The sequence below is a fragment of the Chlamydotis macqueenii genome, chromosome 3 (assembly GCF_036417535.1).
Source record: "Chlamydotis macqueenii isolate bChlMac1 chromosome 3, bChlMac1.mat, whole genome shotgun sequence".
Classification (NCBI taxonomy): domain Eukaryota; kingdom Metazoa; phylum Chordata; class Aves; order Otidiformes; family Otididae; genus Chlamydotis; species Chlamydotis macqueenii.
Window position 1 is genome coordinate 3869823 of NC_141558.1, and position 24795 is coordinate 3894617.

Genomic DNA, 24795 nt, shown 5'->3' on the forward strand with positions numbered 1-24795 from the left:
CAGCCGTTCCTCTCACAAGAAATTCTTCACAACAAGCAGACAGATCCTTCTCGGGATCTCTCCACATCTCTTCCCACCCCATCCATCCTGCCGAGGATCCGCACAACGCAGCAGAGAGGCCAGGAAGGGCTCCGCGCAGCAATGAGCGGTGATTGCTGGAGCTCATGGTTTCAAGGTGACCCCTGTGCAGGTAAAAATGAGGGAAACGGAAGGAAAAAAAAAATGAGAGAAAAAATAAAAGTGCTGCTGCTGACTGCCCAGTTCCTGGGCTCCCGTCTGGGGCAAACCCGATGATTTTGCTGCTGCAGACATACAAGCGTGGAGGAAAGGATGATTTTCCCCACGATTTGCAGCCTAAAGACAGTATGGCCTTGAGCCAACTGCCAGCACCTAAATCTTTGGGTTCCGGAAAAGAGGCATTTGCACCCAAATGGCCTTTCACAGTGATCTCTGGGCCCTTGAACTGGGAAATGTCTGGGAGAGGCTTACACAGCCTGGGCCGAACTGTGCCAAAACCACGGCGACCGGTTCAGCTGTAAAGCCACCATGATCCCAGGAGCACGTTAAGTAATATCTCCCCACTCCGGTCGCTGTGTCAGCTTGCTTATGTGGGTTTTGCTTCTCTGGCCTGTCAGGTCTGTTATTTTTTGATGGATTTACGAGGGGAACAGAAGGGCCGCTTGTTCTGCAGCAGGATTGCAGGAGAAGCAGCCTGGGAATGGGACTTTCTGGCTCAGTCTGACCTGGGTGAAACTTCAGCACATGGGAGAGACAGCAATCCCACAGCGGGGACCTCCAGGTGGGGATTCCTCTGAGGTGAGGAAGGTGGGCAGGGAACCTCTATTTTCCCCTGTCATCTCGCTCAGGGATATGGATAGGATACGATCGGCAGCTCCTGACCTTCTCAGTGACATCTTGCACTCATTTTCTGCCCATCTAAAATGTCTCCCCCTATAAGACCCATAATACCGCTTCATCACCCTCCTTTCTTCCTTAAATTGGGAGCTGATTCTCCCCCTCTACTCTGCTCTGGTGAGACCCCACGTGCAGTACTGCATCCAGCTCTGGAGCCCCCAACATAAGGAGGAGTGAGTCAGGAGGAGGCCACGAAGATGACTGCACACCAAGGTTGGTGGATGCTGCGTAGTGAGAACTTTTTGATTGCTGACTCCATGACGTCCTCTCAGGTGACCGGTGCCTGCTAAGCTGCGCTCTGTAGTTCATCTCAGACTCATCCTGCTGCACTGCAGTCCCTGTTACTCCCTGTCTTTGACTTTTTACACCCTGAAATGAATCACCCAGTTTCATTCAAGGCAAAACCCAGGTGTGGTTGTGTTTGCCCAGGAGATTGCTTCCAGCAGGCAGTTTAAATGAGGTTGTACCAGGCTGGGCTCTCCCTACCCTTCACAGCCTGATATGATCCAAGCAGGCTTTGTGCCCTCAAACATATCCTACACACCTTAATTCCCCACCCAAATACACATCATACACTCACAGAATGGTTTGGGTGGGAAGGAACCTTTAAAGGCCATCAAGTCCAAGGAGCAGGGACATCTCCAACCAGATCAGGTTGCTCAGAGCCCCATCCAACCTGGCCTGGAATGTTTCCAGGGATGGGGCATCCACCGCCTCTCTGGGCAACCTGGGACAGTGCTCCACCACCCTCACTGTAAAAAATTTCTTCCAGTCTAAATCTGCCTCCCTCTATTTTAAAACCCTCCCTCGTCCTGTCACAACAGGCCGTGCTGAAGAGTCTCTCCTCATCTTTCCTGTAGCCCCCTTTAGGTATCGGAAGGCCGCTATAACATCTCTCTCTTGTTTCGGGGTCTTTCTTCACCAAGATGCATCCAAACACGCTGTGTCAGTGCTGTGTGGCTCAGGAGAAACGTAGCAGCTTTGCACCAAAGACAACTGAGATATTCAAAACACCGAACGGGATACACAGAGTGGGACGAGTTACGAGTATTGACCTGTTGTTATCATAACTGGGTAAACCAGGCTTTTTTTCTGCACCCTGCGTTGCTGTCTCCTGAACTCCTTTCCACCAGAGTGGATGCTCACAGTTTGGCAGGATTTAGACAAGATTGTGCAGATGCGTAATGGCAAAAAAAAAAAAAAAAGATAGCTTTGGAGAGGATCTAAACTCTCTTGCTTCAACCCAAAATCTCCAGCTAGCAGGGCTCAGGAGGGAAATTTCTTTGTGATCCATAACTTTTATGCAGGGGTTTCTTTCATTTTCCTCTATAATAACACGCACCAGTGAGTCCCAAGGTACTGGGTTACATAAATGCCTTGCAATTATTTTGAATCCTGCTTATATGCTTTGTTTAACCAACAATTCAGAAAAAAAACCAGCCCTGAAAGCCCTGATTTACCAAGTCTGGCCCCTGCGATCAGAAATAAGCACTTGTTAAGAGTTAATTTTGCCATCTTCAGCTGCTCCCCGCATGTTGCACAAGGGGTATGAGGCAAATTGGGCCAGGACTTCCCTCCCTCTTTGTGGTTTGCATGGAGCAGAGCCCATGGTGACAGTCAGGTGATGATTGCTAATGTGGCTTACACGAATTGCTGCAGCTTCCCATCTTCCAAAGCCAGACATCATTTGGTGACATGACCAGTGGATCCTGCTCTGTGGCTGAAAACAGACCCCGGGGATCCCGATGCAGAGGCGATGATGCTTTGCATACAGATGGGTGATTGCCAGGCTCATGGGTGGAGAAAACAAGGAGAGGGAGAAAAAAAAAAAAAAAAAAAAAGGAACTAGCTGTCACTGTCTTCACTTAGCGGCCAGAACTCATGAGAGCAGATGAGCAGACCGAAATAGCAACACCAAAGCTCAGTTGATCTACATCTGGGCTCTTCGGACTTCCCTGGAAACGTGGTCGCGTTGCCACATTACAGCCACGTTCCTGGCTGCGCTCTCCGGAGCTTTGTTGATTCAACCACTCTGGTTTTGTTTGCCGGGAGAATTCACTTTTCATTATGCCCGGAGGCACAACCTGTGTGGGTTTGTTTTGTTTTTTTTTTTATTAATTGCTGTATTTTTCTTCTGCACACTAGGAGAAGAGAATGAATCACCCGCGGGATCTGGGGTAGCTGTGCATCAGAAGCAGGACCACAATAGGATTTTACGCTCCCATCGCCGTGCTGAGACCCTGCTAGCGGCGTCTGGGAGGAAAAGCAGACCTGTATACGCCGGGCTCCTGCTCTGGGAAGCAAGAAGGTGGCTACGATCCATCCTAACACGCTGAAGGTCAGAGACTTAACTTCTTACCCATTTTACTGTGCTCTCCTGGTGAGATACCAGCAGCTCCCCATGCATTTAAGTAAAATTCCATTCATATTCACTGGGAGTTGTTTTCTGTGTTTTTGTTCCTCGGGACTAGCCAAAATTAAAAAAAAAAAAAAGGGCTAGATCAGTTTAAAGATTTACCAGAGTGCGTGGGAATAGTAAATACTTCAAGAAAATGACGTCAGAAATGCCTGAGCTGGGTGCAGATGTGATTGTGTGAAATTCTCCAGGCTGTGTTAGGGAAAAGGTCAGATTAGAGGATGAAGAAGGGTTCCTTCAGCGTTAAGTTATGTGTCTTCCACTTGTGGTCCTGCAGTGGTGGGAGTCAGGACGACTCTCCTCTTGTGAGAGCGAATTCCCTGGCTGGGGTTCAGCTCCTGCAAGTGCAGGTGCAGGAGACACCAGCAAGGACAAACCCCTTTTATCCCTTGGAAAACTTAAAATTTACACTGACAAAAACATCTTGCAGGTGGCCTCCCTTCTCCCCATTGTTTCAATTATAAAAAGTGATTTTTTTTTCATTCAAAACATCTAATTCCATTTATTACCCTTCAATTTTATTACAAATGTATTTGAAACCTCAACCCCAATGTGTTGCTCGATGATGAGGTGACACTCCATTGAATTTGGGGTACTCCCTTCCTATTTTTGGAGCTGTGAGTGCCTCTCCTCTGCCCTCCCTGGGTGAGACAAGGTTGCTCAGCGTACAGGAGAGCTAACAGGTGGCAACTTGAAAATTGAGTTGTGGCTTGAAAATGGACTTTTAGTTGAACATCCTAAGGCGTCCTAAAAGGGAAGCGGTCTGTTATCCCACCTCTTTCCATCCCTTTGTCCTCCCTGGCCTGACCTGCTCCAATTAATTATTGACACAAGAGCCACGGCACGGCCGCAGTTGCTATAGGGCACCGTCAGGAGTCACAACGGGCGGCTATTTTTATCCCTAGCTCTCGTTACCTCGCAGTCAGGGTCCCTGCCAGCTCCTTTCACACAGAGCTCACTGTCTTTGGCAGGAGAAGCACCGCAGCCGTTTACATCGTCTTTGTGGGCTGGGATTCATTTTGACCCCCTAAATGTAGGTGAGATCTATGCGTGATCTAGATACACGTGTCTGAATCCCACCCTGGTACCACTCTGTGTGTTGCCAGCTGTCCTCACGGGTTTTGCATCCATATTTTTTTTTTTCCATCCATATTTTATCTGCAATAAAGCACGGAGATTGTGATCACTTCTCCTCGGCTCGAGCCAGCTGCAATGCAAATGAGAAATCTCCAGAAATTCACGGGAAGGGGTGGATTTGAGGAGCGTCTGAAGGGAAATGGGTACTGCTGAGCGTGCAGAGGCAAGGAGGCTACTCCGGCTGCGGAGAGCAGCTCTGGAGCTAGCAGGAAAGCCTGGAAGAGTGGGGAAAAAAGAGAAAAAAAAAAAAAAAGGAAAAAAAAGAAAGAAAACAGCAACAGAGCACAAGATCGTTCATTCCTGCCAACCTGCCAAATTTAATACTCCATCGGGTTGTTCCAGTTGAGGGCCCAAATGCTTGAGAAGGAAAATGTCAGCTTTCACGTTGATGCAGAATAACATGAAAAAAATCTTGCAGAAGGGGGATGAATACCCAGGATCTAGCCGGTGTGTATCCTAAACTGGCCACAGCGGTTGCTGGTATAATTTCCAATGATTTGAGAGGAGGCAGGCCCAGCCAAACTGGGGAAAAAAAAAAAGGGGAAACAGGGGCAGTTTCCTGCTCCTTTTCCCAGCGTGAGCACAGTCGAATGGACCGCGGGTGAACATTTACCACTAACCCCGGAAAAATTGCTTTTGGCCATAATATCATCTGAAGGACACAGCCAGGTTTGGGTGTCCACTGTGCCTTGCTGATCAAAACAGTTTTGTCTAGTTTTTTTTTTATTCTTTTTCTATTTTTTAAGCAGAGTTCAGATGAAGATTTTTAAGGGATACTGTTTTTTTTTTAGGGGGAGCAGCCGTTTTCCCTGCATCCCTGTCAATTCTGCCTGCAACGGCGCTCCGGAGCCATATCCCAAAATGATCATTTTTCGTGCCAAGCCCACGGGACCGGCTGCTTTTGCCTTCAGCCCCCAGCTCCTGGATTCGCGCTGGGGCAGGCGGCCTTCGCCCGCCCTCCGAAAGGGAAACGGGGAAAAGCGACGCCCAGCCTCTGCGGTTTGGGCCAAAATCACCCGCAAACCGAGCTCCCCAAAACGCGGCAGGGAAATAAAGTGGGTCTGGGGGGTTTTTTGTTTGTTCTTTGCGGGTTTTTTAAAAATAAAACGGTATTTTCAGCCCGCCCTTGGCTTCCAAGCACCGCGCCTCCGCGCTAGGCCCTGGACCCCCGCCGCAGCCCGCCCGCCCCAGCTCCACGCATGCGCAGGAGAGCGAGGGCATCCCCCCGCCCCCGCGACTCCCCCCGCCCCCGCGACTCCCCCCGCCCCTCCGAGCGCGGATTGGCTGGACGTCTCTCGCGTCACGCCCGCCAGCTCCATCGCTGTTCCATTGGCCGGCGCCGGGCGATGCCAGCCAATGAGGCGCGCCGAAGGGGCGGGAGGGTAGGCGGGACTCTCGCTGGGTGGCGGGAAGGGCTCCCGGTTTTGGCGCCAAGCGGGAGCGCGGCGGGTGACGTGCAGAGGAATTGTACCGGATCGTCCCGGGTCGGATCGCGGGCGCCGCCGGGGCCAGGCCGGCTCCTCTCGGCTCGGACCCCCTTCCCCCTCGCAGAAGCGGCGGCGGCGGCGGCGGCGGGGGGATCTCCGCGGCCCGGCCTCCCCGAGCACGGCGGGCAGCATGGCGGCGGCAGCAGGGCCGGCGGGCGGGCTGGAGGACGCGGAGCTGCGGGAGGCTCAGCGCGATTACCTGGATTTTCTGGACGATGAGGTGAGGCCGGCAGCGGGGCTGCGCTGCGGGAGGTGGGTGCTGCACCCCCCTGTACCTCACCCCCCATACCCCCGGGGGTCGGGGAGCCCCTGATCCCTGTGTCCCCCCCGTGAATTGATTTTTGTGGTGTTTCCTCCCCCCTCCCCACCCCCGCTCCTTTTTGCAGGAGGACCAAGGGATTTACCACGGCAAAGTCCGGGACATGATCAGCGACAACCAGTATCGCCTCCTGGTCAGCATCAACGACCTGCGCCGCAAGAACGAGAAACGGGCCAACCGGTTGGTGTGGGGTTCTCAGAGGTCCAGCCCTGGGTGGTTTTTTTAGGTCCTTTGTGGCACGGAAGGGCCAAACCTTGTCCTGTGTGCCATGTCCCCTGTGAAAGACGGACCTGCTCTCTCCCCCGTGACGCCCATCCCCTCAAAACTTTCAAACCCGTGATTTGCAGCAAGCTGGGGTTGATTGCACAACATAAAGCATCCCCTTTTTTTTTAGGATGCTTGGGAATATTTTGGAGCAGGCTTGCAGGCTGCTCAGGGCCACGTGAGGTTTTTCAGATCTGGTTGGGTTCGTTCACCTCCTGGCTGTTGGGTGGCAGTGGACCTGACACAGAGCACTGATGGGCTTTGGGTTTTTTTTTTTTTCACCTCTTGCTCTTTGTCGACTTCTGGAGCACGTGGAGGTGTGGAAGAAGTGTTGAGGAGTTAGACAGAAGGGACTGATCGGTCCACACCATCACCTCCCTCTGTTGCAGGCTCCTGAACAATGCCTTTGAGGAGCTGATCGCCTTCCAGCGCGCCCTGAAGGATTTCGTCGCCTCCGTCGACGCCACCTACGCCAAGCAGTATGAAGACTTCTACATCGGGCTGGAGGGCAGCTTTGGCTCCAAGCACGTGTCCCCACGCACACTGACGGCCTGTTTCCTCAGCTGCATCATCTGCGTGGAGGGCATTGTGACAAAATGTGAGACTGAGGGAAGGCCTGGGGGCTTTAAGGGTGGTGGGTCCAGATTTTTGCTGTGGTGGGGCTGGAATCCACCAGGAGCCATGGCATGTCCTGGCAACCCGGGCGAAGGGAACAGGGGGCTTGGCAGAAGGTCTTGAGTGTTGGGATGATCTTGGAGCTCAGCAAATCCTGGCCATGGTTGCTAGCAGTTGTCTCCCAAGTGCAGTTAAGAGGTGGAAACCCTGCTGGGGACTGTGCTGACAGAAGGGTGGACATCCCTGCCCCTAACTCCTCTTCCTTCCAACATCAGGCTCTCTGGTTCGTCCAAAGATTGTCCGGAGCGTCCATTATTGCCCAGCAACCAAGAAGACAATTGAACGCCGGTACACGGACATGACTTCCCTGGATGCTTTCCCATCCAGCTCCATCTACCCTACAAAGGTGAGGTGAAGCAGCTTTGTGGGAAGCATCAGCAGGTTCCTCTGGGGACAATCCACTGGCTCCTAGCGCAAGGTCTTAAATCCCTGTGTGTCCATTCTCCCTCTGCCAACATAGCCCATGGAATACAGAGAGGACACATCACATATGTGACAGTCCCAGAGAGCTACAAGAAATATGTGAAGCAAGTCTCTGTTGGACGCAAGGCCACCAGACCTTCTAGTTGAGATGTTAGTTATGATCTTGGTTCTGCTGTAGCATAGTTTCTTGGGGGGTGGCAGCCAATCTTGTTCCTCTTGGGACCTGGCTCAGCGTAGGCATGCCTGTGCTGTCCTGGAGGGTTTTCCCCATATTTGGGAACAGAAGAAGCTTGACCTGAGCTTTGTCCCCATTACGCACAGCTTTCTGTATGGGTGGGGTATCACCACTACCTGCAGGGCTTGGAGAGAGCTGATGTCCCAGCAGTGATGGGTGTTGGCAGCTTTGGACTGAGGGGGCTGTGGAGCTGGTGAACCCCAGCCTCCCGCAGTCCTGATAAAGCAGCTCTTTCCAGCAGTCTTGTTGGGTGATGCAGTCTGTCTTCTCGCTGCTCAACTGGCCCACCTCTTCTCCCTGTGCTCCTGAAAAATGGTACTGACCTTTTTATTGGGGTTCCTCCTCCAGGATGAAGAGAATAACCCCCTGGAGACAGAGTTTGGTCTCTCCGTCTACAAGGACCATCAGACCATCACCATTCAGGAGATGCCCGAGAAGGCACCGGCAGGGCAGCTGCCACGCTCGGTGGATGTCGTTCTGGATGATGACCTGGTGGACAAGGTGAAGCCTGGGGACCGCATCCAGGTGGTGGGGACGTACCGCTGCCTGCCAGGAAAGAAAGGGGGTTACACTTCAGGGACTTTCAGGTGAGCCTTCTTTTGTCTTGACTTCAGCTTTCTCGCCCTTTTTGGTCAGGTCACATCTCTGGAAGGTGAGATCTAGGGCAAGCAGGTGGCCATCACAGACCTGGGTCAAACATTGGCTTAAATCACTTGGAAGTGGTTTGCTCCTTAGCATCAGTGTGTAGCTGTGAACTCCAGCTGTGCACAGAGTGGGTTGGATGCTCTTAGAGATGCTCCACTGATGGCCCAGGGCGGTCAGATAGAGTGGGCTACAGCTCTTGGAGCTTTCCAGGACTTCCTAGAGGAAACGATGACCCTGTGGAAGTTTCTGCTGTGCTCTCTGGGGTTTGCAGACCTGTGTCCCTTCTCCAGGACTATCCTCATTGCCTGCTACGTGAAGCAGATGAACAAAGACGTCCGACCTCTCTACTCTGCTGCTGATGTGGCCAAGATCAAGAGATTCAGCAAGAGTCGCTCCAAGGTATTTAAGCCTTACATCTAGAAGGCAGGCTTGTGCCAGAGCGTGAGGTTTCAGCTAAAGCAGCTTTAAGGCTTGGCGTGTGGCTAGGAAGATGACCTGTTGTGTTCCAGGTAGCTCTTCAACCCTCTTAGCAATGTTGCTCGATTTTCCACTTGCTTTCTTTGCATTTTCTGCTTAAGCTTTAATCAGATTCTGGGGGTTTTTTTTAATTTTTTTTTTTGTTTTATTGCTACTTCTGTACTGCTAGCAGAGTGTCCTTCCTGCCTGCTGGCAGCTCTGCTGTGTGTAGCTGTTGAGACCGATCTGTCCATAGATCTGTCCATGTTGTGTGTGTCCTGACCCTACCAGCTGGTTGCCAGAGAATTTCCTCTGCAGGAGAAACATCTCCCCCTTTCCCCTTCAAACACAAAACCAGAGCGAGATATGGAGGTCTGCCCCAGCCTGGTCTTATGTTCAGACCTTTGCTTCGTAGGGTGGAGAGGAGAAAGCCTTGCTCTTACAGGGGTTGCTGCTTCCAGTGCTTGCTTGGGTGACCATGATGGTCAGGATGGTCTAAGACTTCAGAGCCCCATTAAAAGAAAACTCTGGCAAACAGTCTTCTCCTTTCTAAATAATTTTCATCCATGTGGTTCTGCGATAGGAATAAGCTCCCGTTTTGTCCTGAAATGGAGTTGTGGAGCATTGCTCTTTGTTCTTACTTGCTACAGTCCATCTGACGTGCTTTGCCTCTTCTGCCTTAGGATATCTTTGACCAGTTGGCGAGATCCCTGGCTCCCAGCATCCATGGGCACGAGTACATCAAGAAGGCTATTCTCTGCATGCTGCTTGGAGGAGTGGAGAAGATCCTGGAGAACGGGAGCCGCATCCGAGGAGACATCAACATCTTGCTGATAGGTCTGGAAAGGCTGGGCAGAGGCACCTTCAGTCGGCGTTGTTGGGGGGTGAGGTGAAGGGCCATTTTTCTAGACTTGGATTCATAGAGTAACTGAGGTCAGATGGGACCTCCAGAGGCCTCTGGTCCAAGTGTGTGCACCCAGCAGAGCCAGTGTCACTGGTAGATCAGGTTGCTTTGGGACTTGTACAGTTGGTTTTGAAAATCTCCAGGAATGGGATCCCATGACCTCTGTGGGCCACTATCTCAGTGTTTGACCACCCTCAAGGAGACTTCTTTTTCTTCTACTGCCCCATTGGGATTTCCTGTGGTCCAAGTTGTCCCTGTTGCCTCTGGCCCCATCACCATGCACCTCTCAAAACTCATGACTCCATCTTCTCTATTTCTTCCCATTGGATCATTGAGGAAGGCAAGGAGATCGTCTGATCTCCTTCCTTTCTGAAGGCTGAACAAACCCTCTTTTCTGTACTCTTTTTATCCCCAGGGAGGAGCCCCAAACTGGACAGATTATCCAGGTGATGTGTGATTATTAAATGCAGCCTTCTCCATTTCAGGAGACCCTTCCGTCGCCAAGTCTCAGCTGCTGCGGTACGTGCTCAGCACCGCGCCCCGCGCCATCCCCACCACCGGCAGAGGCTCCTCTGGCGTTGGCCTGACTGCTGCTGTCACCACGGACCAAGAAACCGGTGAGGAGTGGACTGGTTCCTGGTGGGTACTGTCACAGGGATGCTTGTTAACACCTGGGAGGACCTCTACAAGATCCAGGGCTGCTGTTTGTTCTGCAGTGACGCTCCATCCAGAAGCTTTACGGTGATAATAGTGATGTTTGGGGGATATTTTCTCCACCTCTGTTAGGTGGTGGTCTTCTCTATTAGTCTTCTACTTGGCGAGGGCTAGCAGCAGCCTGGATCTTGTCATCTTCCTCATGGGCTTGCTCTTCATCCTAAGTGTCCTCCTGCTGTCAAGTTGGGTAGGAGATGGGCAGCCTTGAAGGACGCTGCTGCTCTTTGAGGCTTAGCTTAGTCACAGAAGTGGTGCTGTGGTGGAAGGGGATGGCAGGGCAGGAGATGTGTGGGGCTGCTGAACGGTGGTTGACCATCTTTTTCTCCCACCCTGTCCCAGGTGAACGGCGCCTGGAGGCAGGGGCCATGGTGTTGGCTGACCGGGGAGTGGTGTGCATCGACGAGTTCGATAAGATGTCTGACATCGACCGCACGGCCATCCACGAGGTGATGGAGCAGGGCCGCGTCACCATCGCCAAGGCCGGCATCCACGCTCGCCTCAACTCCCGCTGCAGCGTCCTGGCAGCAGCCAACCCTGTCTATGGCCGGGTGAGTGCCGGCATCTGCTGGTCCCCTCTGTGGTGAAGGATGCTGGGAGTTGTCTTGGTGAAGGAGACAGCTGGTAAAACCCAAAATATCCCTCAGAACCAGTGACTTAGTTCTTGCTGGGATCTATGAGATGGTAAAGACCTGGTTGGTTTGGTCTCTGTTGCTCATCATCTAAGGCCTGGCCTGAGGAGGTCCTCCTAGCCTTCCTGGCAGCCAAGACTGGCCTGTGAGGGTCTCCTGTAACCCCTTATATCATCCTCTTGCAGTACGACCAGTACAAGACACCCATGGAGAACATTGGCCTACAGGACTCCTTGCTCTCCCGCTTTGACCTGCTCTTCATTGTCCTGGACCAGATGGACGCTGAGCAGGACAGGGAGATCTCGGACCACGTCCTGCGGATGCACCGCTACCGTAACCCCAACGAGCAGGATGGGGATGGTGAGTCACTTGTAACTGCAACCTCCTTGCTGCTCAGTCCTGTCCTTCCTTGGAGGGTCGTCACTCCTTGGTGACAGCTCTTTGGGTTCAGCATCCCTGGCTTTGCTGAAGGCTACTTTTGGAAGTTGCTCCAGAGGCTAAAAGCCTGTTCTCTGTGACCCTCCCCTCTCCAGCCATGCCCCTGGGCAGCGCCGTGGAGATCCTGGCTACAGATGACCCAGACTTTGTGCAGGAGGAGGAACAGGAGCTCCAAGTGTACGAGAAACACGATGACCTCCTTCATGGACCTAACCGCCGCAAGTGAGTCCTTCATCCCACGTCTCCTGGAGCTCTTGTGGGAGATGTTTCCAGCACTACGAGTTGATGGCTTTGACCAGAGTGTCCAGGCACTGGCTGATCGCTGGTGCCAGCAATGCTCCAGATGGTCCATGGGGAGGTAGGTGGGTGGGATGCCAAGGGAGCCCCGCTCTGGGCTTGATCTCCCAGGTGGGGAACATCTGGAGCTGAATTCCCCAGGTGCCTGGATGCCCGTGAAGGGTAAAAAGTGGGAAGCCCCACTTCTGCAAGCACCCTTGGCCCCTCCCCGCCTTGGAGGACACGGGTGTGCACGCGTTCCGTGCAGGGAGAAGATCGTCAGCATGGAGTTCATGAGGAAGTACATTCACGTAGCGAAGATGATTAAGCCCGTCTTGACCGAGGAGTCGGCGAGCTACATAGCGGAGGAGTACTCCCGCCTGCGCAGCCAGAGCCAGATGAACACGGACATCGCCAGGGTGAGCCCCGGGAGCAGCCCCCTCGCAGGCCAGGAGGAGAGAAACTGAGGCACAGGCTCCCTTCTCTCCTGGGTGTTTTCCACCCTGGACATGAGACCTCTCGGTGAGGTGGGATGCTGCGATGGGGGTCAGCCTCACAGAGACATCTCTCTCTGTCCCCCTAGACCTCCCCTGTCACGGCCCGAACCTTGGAGACCCTGATCCGCCTCTCCACGGCCCATGCCAAGGCCAGGATGAACAAGACTGTTGATCTGGATGATGCCAAGGCAGCTTTGGAGCTGGTGCAGTTCGCCTACTTCAAAAAGGTGGGCGGAAGATGTCCCTCAGTGCTCGGGAGGTCCTAAAATTGTAATTGAAGAGTGGGTTTGGTGCAGGCTGAGCACTTCAGGCTGCTGGTGGGGTCCTTTCCTGGTGGAGACGTGGGGATGGACAGTGGTGGGATATCAAGTCCCTCAGGGTTGGTCCCTGAAAAGCAGCTTGAGTGGAAAAGGGGCCTGAGTCCATCCTGCTTTTGCCACACAGGTGCTGGAGAAGGAGAAGAAGCGCAGAAAGCAGACGGAGGATGACTCTGAGACCGAGAAGGAGGAGGATGAGGAGTCACAGCCTAAGGAGGAGCGCATGATGAGGAGGTAGGAGCTAGAGCAAAGGAGGGGAGGATGTCATGCAAGGGGCACCAGCCTTTTCTGAGGTTGTGACAGGCGGTGCTGGCCTTGGAGAAATACTCCACGTTTTACTCCACTTAGTGGATTGCCCCCCTCCCCACCCCAGCTGGATAAGGCACTGACTAGATGGCCACATCCAAAGAGTTCCAGTCAACGACTCGATGTCCAAATGGAGACCAGTAACATGTGGTGTCTCTCAGGGGTCCCTACTGGGACCAGTACCGTTTAATACTTGTGCAAACCTCGTGAAATTCAACAAAGCCAAGTGCAAGGTCCAGCACCTGGGTCAGAGTGATCCCCAGTATCAGTACAGACTGGGCGATGGATGGATTGAGAGCGGCTTTGTGGAGAAGGACTTGGGAATACTGGTGGATGAAAAACTGGATACAAGCCGGCAATGTGCGCTCGCAGCCCAGAAACCAACGGCATCCTGGGCTGCACCCCCAGCAGCGTGGGCAGCAGGGCGAGGGAGGGGATTCTGCCCCTCTGCTCCGCTCTGGTGAGACCCCACCTGGAGGGTAGACTTAAATTGGACATAAAGAAGAATTTTTTTACGATGAGAATGGTGAGACATGGGAACAGGTTGCCCAGAGAAGCTGTGGATGCCCCATCTCTGGAAGTGTTCAAGCCCAGGTTGGACGGGGCTTTGAGTGACCTGGTCTGGTGGAAGGTGTCCCTGCCCAGGGCAGGGGGACTGGGTGAGGTGATCCAACCCAAACCCGTCTGTGATCCTGTGACAGTCCACAACCCTCAGGGCTGGTGCCAGCTTGGGTCCCGTGCCATGGGCAGGGGTTTGTGGCTGGATGGTGGCTTACAGGTGAGCTGCAGGTACCCTACTTGGTCTTGGCCAGATGTCTCCAGGAGCCTGGGGTTTGAGGGGGGCATCCTAAGGTCTGTGGTTTGGCTGGAGCAGAGGTGACCTCTTCTTCCCTCACCCAGGAGAAAGAAAGCACGCACAGAAGGCGACGGGGACTCCTACGACCCATACGACTTCAGTGATGCCGAGGAGGAGATGCCAGAGGGTGAGTCTCTGCGGTTTCGGTGGCACCTGGCTCCCAAAGGTGCTGCTACCTTCTGCCCTGGTGGGTCTGTGCACTTGGTGAGCAGCCATGCTTTGGGGTCACTTGGAGTCCCTGGTGCAGCACCATCCAACCCCACAAATCAAGATGATTTTTTTTTTTTTTAAACCCTCTGTGGCCGTGTGGTACAGGAGAGTTTGTATTGCTGTGGGGTTGTTTTGGTGTGTTTTTTTTCTTTTCCTGTCCACTTCCAACTGTTGCAGAGGTAACAAAGTTGGGAGGGAGTTTGGCATCGCCCACCCCATCCTAAGGCCAAGTGCTTTTGCTCTCTGGGTGCTTGGACAGCGAGCAGGTTGAAGGTAACTCCTCCTTCTGCTCCAGTCCAGGCACACACCCCCAAGACGCCCGAAGCCTCGGCCGCTGGCGAAGCAAAGAAGCCGGAGTTGGCTGAGCCAAGGTGAGTGGGGGCTGGAGGAGGTGTCTGTCCCTGTGTGTCTCACCCCACCCTGGTTGGTCCAAGCTGTTGCCTGATGCTGGAGATGCATCTGTGGTGGATGATCCCAGCTCCAGTTTCGATTTTCCTCGTGGTGCCGCTTTGTAACAGGGAAGGGCTGAGGGATCCTGGGCTGGAAAGGAAGGGGAAGGACTTCCGTGTGGTCTCTGAGGGGGAATTGCTTCTCTCCTTGCCTGACCAGGTTGAAAGCGTTCAAGGCTGCCCTCCTGGAGGTCTTCAAAGCTTCCCATGCCCAGTCTGTGGGTCTGAAAAGCGTGATGGAGTCCATCAACCGCGACAACCCTGAGCCCTTCTCGCAGGCTGAAGTGAAGGTGGCGCTGGCCCACATGCAAGATGACAACCAGATCATGGTGTCCGATGACATCATCTTCTTAATCTGAGCCTCTGGGTGGAAGCGCCCAAGTTCTCGTGGACTCTCAATCTGGAGACTCTTTGTGTTTGCCTTCAACTCTCTCCTGAACGTTTCATCTAGCTGAGCTGAACTTCGGGGAGCTCAACTCCTATGCACTTTACGGTCCTTCACTGTGCATTGCTGGCACCAAAAAAAGCCAGGAGCTCTGGAAGCTCTTCCTGTTGCTGTCTTCAAACTGGAGTATTTGGGAAGAGGTTTATTTCTGCAAGGAGACAAAAGGAAAAACTTAGGTGCAAGTTATCAGTGTTCTTAATGTATTGGTTTTTTTTTTTAGCTTTGGTGGTAACAGATCCAGCCTTTGAATAAAAAAAAAAAATCTGAATTTAGGAATCCAACATTCAGTGGCAGCAGTGGTAAGGAGCAATGTGAGAGCTCCACTATTAGCAGTGAAGCTTTTATTTTCCCCCTTCTCGTTCCTTTTCTCCCAGTTACATAGCCTAGATCCGCTATATCCCTGTGTATCCAGCCAGCTGAGCCACTGCAAATCTTCCTGCGTCCTGTGGTAACAATGGGCTGAGATCGTAAAAGCCTTCCCGTGCTCTTGGGGGATTTGTTGGACCGTCTTCCTTTCTGGGAGCACACAGCTGAGCGCTCCCTGGAAAAAGGCTGTTCCTGGAAACCAGCAGGCTCCCGTGGCTTGGGATGGCTTTTGAGAAAAGCTGAACGTGCAGTCAGAGCAATCCTGGCTGCTCGTGATGCCAGAGCTGCTGAAGGTTTGGGATAATTTTTTAATTGTTTTTTTTTTTTTGGTTTGGTCTTGGTAAGTGTGAGGTTAAGCTTTGGAGAAGACCTTGATCAACACAGGCTCTTTGCTGTTGTCCCTGCCCATCTCCAGGCACCTGCACAGTTCACATACCCTTTTTTTTTTTTTTCTGGATGCCATAAATATTGATTTGAATAATAAAAATATCTAGATACCATCTCTCCCATGACTTGCTGCTCATTTGGATTTAAACTGTTCCCACATTGGGCGATGCAACTCTGCAGTCTTCTGGGGACCTGTGCTGCTATGGAAAGCCTTCAGGTAGCTGCTTGCCCTGTTGGGCTTGGGGATGGTGTTGGACACGTCCTTCCACCACGGTGCCTTTGCCTGGGTGGACTGGTGAAGACGAGTTGAACACACAGATGCTGGGAGTTGTTCTGTCTGAGTTTTTTCACGCAGCTCTGGTCCTGAGCTTTGCGGGGCTGGGAGGGAAGCTGGTCCATCACGCTCTGCTCTTGCATGGCCACCACTGTGGTGGCTCCATGCTGCAAAGCCCCTGTAGGCATTGTTTTCTTACAGGCTCATTCGTGGGCAAAGGAACCAACCTTTTTCTTCTGGAAAGGTGCCTGGGTGCTTATAGAGTTCTCCAGTAATTTCTGCTGCTCTGAAATTGCCTTGTCGGGAGTGTGGATGTAGTCAGAATCACAGAATGGTTTGGGTTGGAAGGGACCTTCAAAGCCCATCCAGTCCAACCCCCCTGCAAGGAGCAGGGACATCTCCAACCACATCAGGTTGCTCAGAGCCCCGGCCAACCTGGCCTGGAATGTTTCCAGGGATGGGGCATCCACTGCCTCTCTGGGCAACCTGGGACAGGGTGCCACCACCCTCAGTGTAAAAATTTTTTTCCTAACATCAAATCTGAATCTCCCTCCCTCTATTTTGAAACCATGACCCCTCATCCTATCACACCAGGCCCTGCTGAAGAGCCTCTCCCCACCTTTCCTGCAGCCCCCTTTGGGCACTGGGAGGCCGCTCTCTGATCTCCCTGGAGCCTCCTCTTCTCCAGGCTGAACAGCCCTAGCACTCTCAGCCTGTCTTCATAGGAAAGGTGCTCCATCCCTCTTACCATCTTTGTGGCCCTCCTCTGGACCTTCTCCAGCTGGTCCATGTCCTTATTTTGTTGGTCACCTCCTCTCTCAATCCCCACTTCTCCCTGACTTCTGGAGGCTGTTCCCCTTTTAGCAGCGAGGGCATTTGGCCAGAGTGGTTTTTCAGAGCCATCTCCTGTCCTGCTGAGACCTTTGTGTTTTTCCTGTCCTCATAGCTGAGGAACTGCTAATATTGTATTTCCCATGACAAGACACCAGGAGGAGCTCCAGGGTCGGTAAAGCTGGTTTTTTTTTCTACTGTCCTACAGCCTGGGATGGGAGGATAGAAACCACCTACCTCCTCCTTGTGCTGGTGGCCACCTGGGTGTAATTTTTGCAATTGCTCAGGAAGCCGACAGAGGAAAAACAAATCCTTGGAGAGAAGCTGACTTGGCTGGAAATCTGTGGAAGGTCCGTAGCTTGTGGGATGACTGGTGTGGGAACTGGGGATGGCGAGCAGAGCAGCTGGCTGGCAGCCACCAGGTCCTCCAGCATGCCTGCTCCCGAGCGCAAGTGCAAATCTTATAACTTGGTAGCTTAGGAAATGGAAGGCAGCAGGTAGATGTTGGCGAGGGTTGGCTGCATCTCGACTAGCCGTACTTTTCGATTGGTCCTTGGCACAGTTTGGATGGGCATAACTAACCCTCTGCCGTACAACTTTTGGCCGTGATTCAGGAGCATTGCATGGGCCGAGAAGCAGCTGTGATAAAACCGCCTCGTTTTGCAGGCTGGGAGCTTTTAACACTGGCAATAGGGCCAGACTATCCCAATTGCTTTCAGTTCTAGAAAATAGTCTCTACCACTGTTTAATTTACTAATATTTATATAATATTACCTGCTATTCCCTTTCTTCTTCAGGCTTCCTTCTTGCTGATGGGGAAGAACTGATCAAAAATTCCCAAGGGGATGAAAATGATGACAGAGTTTGTGTTACTTAAAGAGAAAAGGAAGGAGACCGTAGAATAAAGATTGCAATTCTTTAGAAACCTGGCTTGAGTAATGCTAGGGCCTCAATAACTGTCCTGGTTCTGGCTGGGATGGAGTTAACATTCACCTGAGCTGGGAGGAGAACTGGAGCTGGTGGTCCCTATGGCTGGGGCACCCAGCTGGGATAGATTACTAATTAGCCAACAGCTGGGGTAATTTTACCCAAATTAGCCCATGGGCTGTGCCATTCCATGGGACACCGTGCTCAGTGTATCAGTGAGGAGGGTGCTGAGGGGAGGCTTCTGCTACTTGGGGAGAAACTGGGTGTTGGGATTTGCTGAGCCATTGTACTGTATTTGTTTTCCATCTCTGTTTTGTTTTCTTCTGTTATTTCTCTTAAATTTATTTATTTTTTTTTTTGTTTCATCTCAACCCACAAGTTTTCCTGCCTTTTCTTTACCAGTTCTCCTCTCTGTCCCACTGGAGGGTGGGGGCAGGGAGTGAGAGACTGCAAAGCTTGCTCCTGAGCGGGGCTAAACTACAAGTTTATACACGTGTATTACTCCAGGGAAAAAGAAGAGAATTTTCATTTTGTCATACGATGCAATATCAATTTATGACATGGTGACGTCAGTGGCCTTAAAGTTAAGTTGGTATCTGCATGCGGATGACTTCCCCAACTCTTTCACCCCCAGGGTAGTTAAACACTCTTTGAGAACTTTGAATATCTGGGGGATATTCAAGCCAGTGTGATGTTATTGCTGCGTCTCTTGAATGTCTGCCAAGTCTTGTTTAGGGTTACAAACCCATTTTTTAGGAATATCCTGCAGAGATCTGCCCTGAGGCGAGATAGTCATGTGTGGGAGAACACCGGCAGGTATCTAGAAAACTTTTCACCTCCCATGGTTTGGAATTTTAGTCCTGAACAACTAAAGTACCCTGATAAAGTGACAGAATATTGAAGAAAAAATATGGCTACTCTAAAGAAGCACAACTTACTGCACTGTGCTGGGCCCTGGCTAGTATCTACCGAACACTGCTCCATGTTCTCAAGAGAATGAAAGGGAAAACACTGACCTGCACCATAGCTACTCAAACTTCAGTAACAGTGTCGTAGTTCAGCCCTGCTCGGGACCAGACTACGCAGTCCCTCTTGCTCCCCCCACTCTCGGAGAGAACAGGGAGAGATAACATAAGAAAAAAGGCTCGAGGTTTGAGATAAGGACAGGGAGAAATACTCAAAGTTACCATTACAGGGAAAACAGACTCGACTTGGGGAAAACTATTCATTTATTATTAAAACCGAAGCAGGAGAATGAGACAGAGAACAAGATAACCTCCCTCCACACCTCCCTCTTCCCGAGCTTAACATTATCTCTACTACCTTCCCCCCCCCGAGTGACACAGGGGGGAAGAGGGAATGGGGGTCGCGGTCAGTTCATCATGCATTGTTTTACGCCACTGTATCATGGTCGGGGGAAGAACTCCTCACATTCCTCCCCTGCTCCAGCGTGGGGTCCCTCCCACGGGCCACAGTCCTTCATGAAACTGCTCCGGCGTGGGTCATCTCTTCCACGGGGTGCAGTCCCTCCAGAACAGCTGTCCCAGCGGGCCCTCCACGGGCCACAGCCTCCTTCAGGCCTCCACCTGCTCTGGCGTGGGGTCCTCCATGGGCTGCAGGGGGATCTCTGCCCCTCTATGGGCCTCCCCAGGCTGCAGGGGGACAGCCTGCTCCACCATGGTCTTCACCACGGGCTGCAGGGGAATTCTGGCCAGGAGCCGCATTACTGCTCCCCCTCCTTCTGAACTGCCCTTGGCATCTGCAGCCGTTCCTCTCACAAGAAATTATTCACAACCGGCTCAGGCAGACGCCTCTCAGGATCTCTTCGCATCTCATCTCCTCTCCACTTCTTGCAGCTGGGCTGGGCTGAGTCGGGCCCAGTCGGCTGCCCGGTGGGAGGCCAGAGGGTGAGGCCTGCAAGGCCGACAGAGCTTGCGCCTCCCCCTCTCTGCCCCAGCTTCTGCTTCTTCACATCTTCACTTTTTTTCTTCCTGTTTTTTTTTCCCCCTTCTTAAATACGTTATCGCAGAGGCGTTATCACGGAACATTCTGCTACCAATTGGCTCGGCCTTGGCCAGCAGTGGGTCCGCCCTAGGCCCGGCCGAGTTCACTGAACAAAGAGGAAAAAACTTCTAGCAGCTTCTTACAGAAGCTGTCACCGTAGCCTTCCCCCCTCACTAAATAGAACCAGAACAAACAGGCACTGCAGCTGAATTAGAGAATGAACCTGTGCTGCTATCAGTTGCCCCTGTACACAAGAAGACTTGGAAGCGGAAGTCCTTCTGTTGTGGGGTTGCTGAAGGTTGAAGAACAACAGGTGCCGATGGCTACCACCACGGTGCCCCGGCAGCAACATCGCACCAACTGAGTCTCCCTGATCCCCAACCATAAGCTGATTTGTTGACTGGAGAGCCAGGGACTGATCAGCAAGTCCCGCTCACCTTTTAACAGTTCTGTATGGCCAGTGAGGAAATCTAGTGGAGGTTAACAGTGGACTGTTGTGGCCTGAATGAGGTTACACCACCACTGAGTGCTGCCGTGCCGGACATGTTAGAACTCCAGTATGAACTGGAGTCCAAGGCAGCCAAGTGGTATGCCACCACTGATATTGCCAACGCATTTTTCTCAATCCCATTGGCAGCAGAATGCAGGCCACAGTTTGCTTTCACTTGGAGGGGGGTCCAGTACACGTGGAATTGCCTGCCCCAGGGGTGGAAACACAGCCCCACCATCTGCCATGGACTGATCCAGGCTGCACTGGAAAAGAGTGGAGCTCCAGAACACTTGCAGCACATTGATGACATAATTGTGTGAGGAAACACAGCATGAGAAGCTTTTGAAAAAGGAGAGAAAATAATTAAAATCCTGCTGAAAGCTGGGTTTGCCATAAAACGAAGTAAGGTCAAAGGACCTGCACGAGAGATCCAGTTTTTTAGGAATAAAATGGCAAGATGAACCTCATCAGATTCCAATAGATGTAGCCAACAAAATAACAGCTGTGGCTCCACCAACTGATAAAAGCAAACACAAGCTTTCCTGGGCATTGTGGGTTTCTGGAGAATGCATATCCCAAATTACAGTATGATTGTAAGCCTTCTCTATGAAGTAACCCAAAAGAAGAATGATTTTAAATGGGGCCCTGAACAACAGCAAGCCTTTGAACAAATTAAACAGGAGATCGTTCATGCGGTAGCTCTTGGGCCGGTCGACAGGACAAGAGGTAAAAAATGTGCTCTACAGTCGGGGAGAATGGCCCTACCTGGAGTCTCTGGCAGAAAGCACCAGGGGAAACTTGAGGTCAACCTCTTGGTTTTTGGAGGAGTATAAAGCTTTGACCTGAAGTAGAAGAAATCTACACTGGGGCTGAGCAAGAGGTAAGCTCCCTTCCAACCCAATTTCCTATAACACACGGGGGAAACAGCATACAAGTTACAAAAGTATGTGATGTTTCTGCAACTCTCTAGTTTGTCTCCACAATGCCATTCCAAAACACTGTAGGCTAAGAAGGGCTTGGACCCAAGCTCTCCAAAGGATCTGAAAGCAAAGGAGGGCAGCTACCTTCACATCTTTGTGACCTGACCTATGGAAGACCAACCAGACAGCACTGTACAGCGTGAGAATGCCAATGCAAGCGACGTTGACTAAGGAAGAGCCTATATGTGAGTGAGAGGTAGCTGGACTTCCCCCAGAATGGCCCTGATAATGTGCTGACTAAAATTTATCTTGGTTGGAAAAAATCAAACAACAAAGCCAATCATGTCAATGTGACCAAGACCAGCACCTGACATTTTAGATGAATCCTGCAAAATAGAATCATAGAATCATAGAATCATAGAATGGTTAGGGTTGGAAGGGACCTTCAAAGGTCATCTAGTCCACCCCCCCTGCAAGGAGCAGGGGCATCCCTGACTAGATCAGATTGCTCAGAGCCTCATCCAGCCCGGCCTTGAACGCTTCCAGAGATGGGGCCTCCACCACCTTTCTGGGCAACCTGTTCCAGTGTTCTATAACTCGCATCGTAAAAAATTTTTTCCTAATTTCTAATCTAAATCTACCCCCCTCTATTTTAAAACCATTACCTCTCGTCCTATCGCAACAGGCCCTACTAAACAGCCTATCCCCATCTTTCTTGTAGGCCCCCTTGAGGTACTGGAAGACCGCTATCAGGTCTGCCCGGAGCCTCCTCTTCTGCAGGCTGAACAGAAGGTGAGAGCATAAACTTCAGCTCCCACTGGGAACTGGGAAGTGTGCAGCCTCTCTTGAAGGACATCATGCTCCTTTTGAGATTAAAGCTCACAGGTAATAAAAATAATTATTTTTGTTATTCAATCCAACTTGGGCAACAAAAGCATGTAGTGTCACACATTCCCCGTTGACTCCTCTCAAGTTGTGTCCCTCATAATTGACATGGTCTCATCTCTGTTCCGTGGGAGTGAGAACAGGAGGCCCAGTTCTGATATGGACCCTTGTTTTGAGTTGGGTGACCCCATAGAGAGAGTCTGCCCACCGGTGCCCTCATGCATGACCCAACCTATGACCAGGGCTTGGTCATGCACTGAGACACGACTGCAGTGTCAAGTCACGCACTCAGGTGTTTCCCTGGTGCCTTATTCAACAGTCTGTGCCTTAGTGTTACATTTGTTAAGCCCTTAGTCCCATCGTTCTCAGCAGGGTTATTGATGCTAGAAAGTCTTTATGGCTTTAAACTGAAAGAGGGTAGATTTAGAGTAGAGATAAGGAAGAAATTCTTTACTGAGAGGGTGTTGAGGCCCTGGAACAGGTTGCCCAGAGAAGTTGTGGATGCCCCATTCCCGGAAGTGTTCAAGGCCAGGATGGACAGAGCTTTAGGCGATGTAGTCTGGTGGAAGGTGTCCCTGCCCAGGGCGGGGGGGTTGGATTAGATGATCTTTAATGTCCTTTCGAACCCAAACCGTTCTATGATTCAGTGCCCTATTTATCTGTCTGCTGCAGTCTGGGTGAGCACCCAGAGTGTGGGACTAGGGGTGAAATCCCTATGCCGGCACCATCAGCATCAACTAATCCCTGCCTCTCACTCAACCCACAGCGCTGGCCAAAGTGTGAAGCCAAGCCAGGGGTGACAGCCAAAAATGAGGTTTGCCCATGGCCCATAGAGAGAGCCCAGAGGTGCTGTGGGTCCCCTCCCAGGGCCACCAGCGATGACACAGAGCTGTGGTTGCTGTCGTGCTGGAGCAGTGCATGCCGACACCCCAACGCAGAGGTTTCTGCTGCCGATATCTGTGGCACACTTGGCCAGCCACATTTCCCTTCAAAATTTGGTCTTTCCAGTTCACGTCTCTGGGCTGTGGTCTGCAACTTGGTCATGAGTGTTGTTGGCGTGATAAAGTCTCGTCAGCAAACCCTGCCATGGGTAAGCACAGATGCGTACAGTCAGATCTCTAAACCGGAAGGTAGATGATTTTATGGTGTCACACGTCATGAAGGGAAAAACCTGGGCTGGCCAGTGAGGCAGGAGTAAGCTGCTGGAACTACGAGCCCCGTCCTGAGCTTGTGATTCAGCTGACCTGTTGAGCTCAGCTCTGAAATATTTATTTGGCCCTGGCATCCAGAGATTTCGGGGGTTGTGATTTCAGCCCCATTATTTCCTTTGCTGCTGCAGGCTCTGGAAGGTCCTCTAAGGTGCTTCAGCTGAGCTGGCTGAAACATGTACCCCCAGAATGCTGCCTGTTCTCATAGCAGAAACCATGGTGGCTTGCTGGGATGCAGACACTGGGTCCAATGGGCTCCATCCATGGAATAGTGTGGTGCTGGGGCGGAGGGTCCTAGAGAAACATTACTTCTAGGTAAGTCATGTTAGTTTATTAGGATTCCAGCCACATCTAGTCTCCCTAGTCCCTCCCTCTATGGCAGGGCACCTGCTTCCAGAGCAGAAAATGATCATGCCATCGGAGCGTGACTACCAGCTATGAATATTTGCGGAGATGCAGCTGAGAAACTGCACTTTCTTTGCCCAGTGGCAAAGTGAAACACAGGTCAAGGCTCAGTGCCTGGTGTTTCTTCCTCTAGGTTCAAAGGCATTGGAGCAGTTTTGATTTCTGTCTGCTCTGGAGTTTTAATTCCATGGTTCCTTGGAGGTGGCACAGAGGTGTGAAAGCTGAAAAGTTCAGAGGAGCTTAGAAGGATATGGTGATCCAAGCCCAACCTGAAATCAGACAGGTCTTACTGCAAGTCCCTGCAGTGTTACAAAAATCTTAACCTAAGTGTGTAACAAATCCCACAGCGAACAGTGATTTTCTTCGTAGTATCTCAAGTGTAGAAGAGTTCTTGATGAAATTAAAACTTCTCTTTGATTTCCAAGTCCCCATCCCTGCTCCAAGCCTTTGTAACATGGGAGTGAAAGCTTTTTGAGATAATGAGTAGTTTTTTTCCTCCTTTATGATGATTCATATTAGGTGACCTCTTTTAGATCAAATTTTCAGCAAATTTAAACTCAGTTGTAGGAAATTTCAAGTCAAAGAGGGAATCCTTGCTGAAGCCACTGAAGACAGAAGATGTGAGTGGAAAGTGGTGGTCGGGGCTAATAACCCAGTATTTGGCGTGATGACGTCATTGCTTCATCACGCGTAACAATTTCCGCTTAACCGTGTACCTGCGAAATCCAACCCATTTTCATGGCAGTGCCCTTTTCTTTTCCTTGCCAGTGTTCAGGGGAAAAAAAATGGGGTCAGTTTCTGGGCTAGAAAAGTGGATTTCTGGTAAATCTACCCTTTCTTGGTCTTCCATGCTCCTGTGTCTCAGCAGATGCATTTGTGGATATACAGATGTGAACAGTCAGAATAGGAACATGTGTCACAAAAGTGATATTACCTCAGGTGAACTTAGCAACCTGAAATATGAAAAATTTACGTGAGGTGTGTTGCTGGTTCTCTGAACCGTCAGTTAGGTCAGACCACAAAATCATGACAACATCCTGCAGTGACATAAAGCATCAGTCGATGAAGATTTCTGCCGGTATTAT

General features: G+C 51.5%; 1 protein-coding gene across 1 annotated transcript; it reads left to right on the forward strand.

Annotated features, from left to right (window-relative positions):
• Positions 1 to 5910: 5910 nt before the first annotated feature.
• Positions 5911 to 15879, forward strand: MCM3 (minichromosome maintenance complex component 3). The gene is made up of 17 exons (XM_086744161.1): positions 5911 to 6175; positions 6342 to 6454; positions 6928 to 7136; positions 7429 to 7559; positions 8220 to 8458; positions 8807 to 8915; positions 9656 to 9809; positions 10362 to 10493; positions 10930 to 11138; positions 11405 to 11579; positions 11753 to 11879; positions 12202 to 12352; positions 12517 to 12657; positions 12875 to 12981; positions 13954 to 14036; positions 14415 to 14490; positions 14729 to 15879. The coding sequence occupies exons 1-17, from the start codon at positions 6086 to 6088 to the stop codon at positions 14925 to 14927; spliced, it is 2445 nt and encodes an 814-aa protein (XP_086600287.1). The 5' UTR covers positions 5911 to 6085; the 3' UTR covers positions 14928 to 15879.
• The last annotated feature ends 8916 nt before the right edge of the window (positions 15880 to 24795 follow it).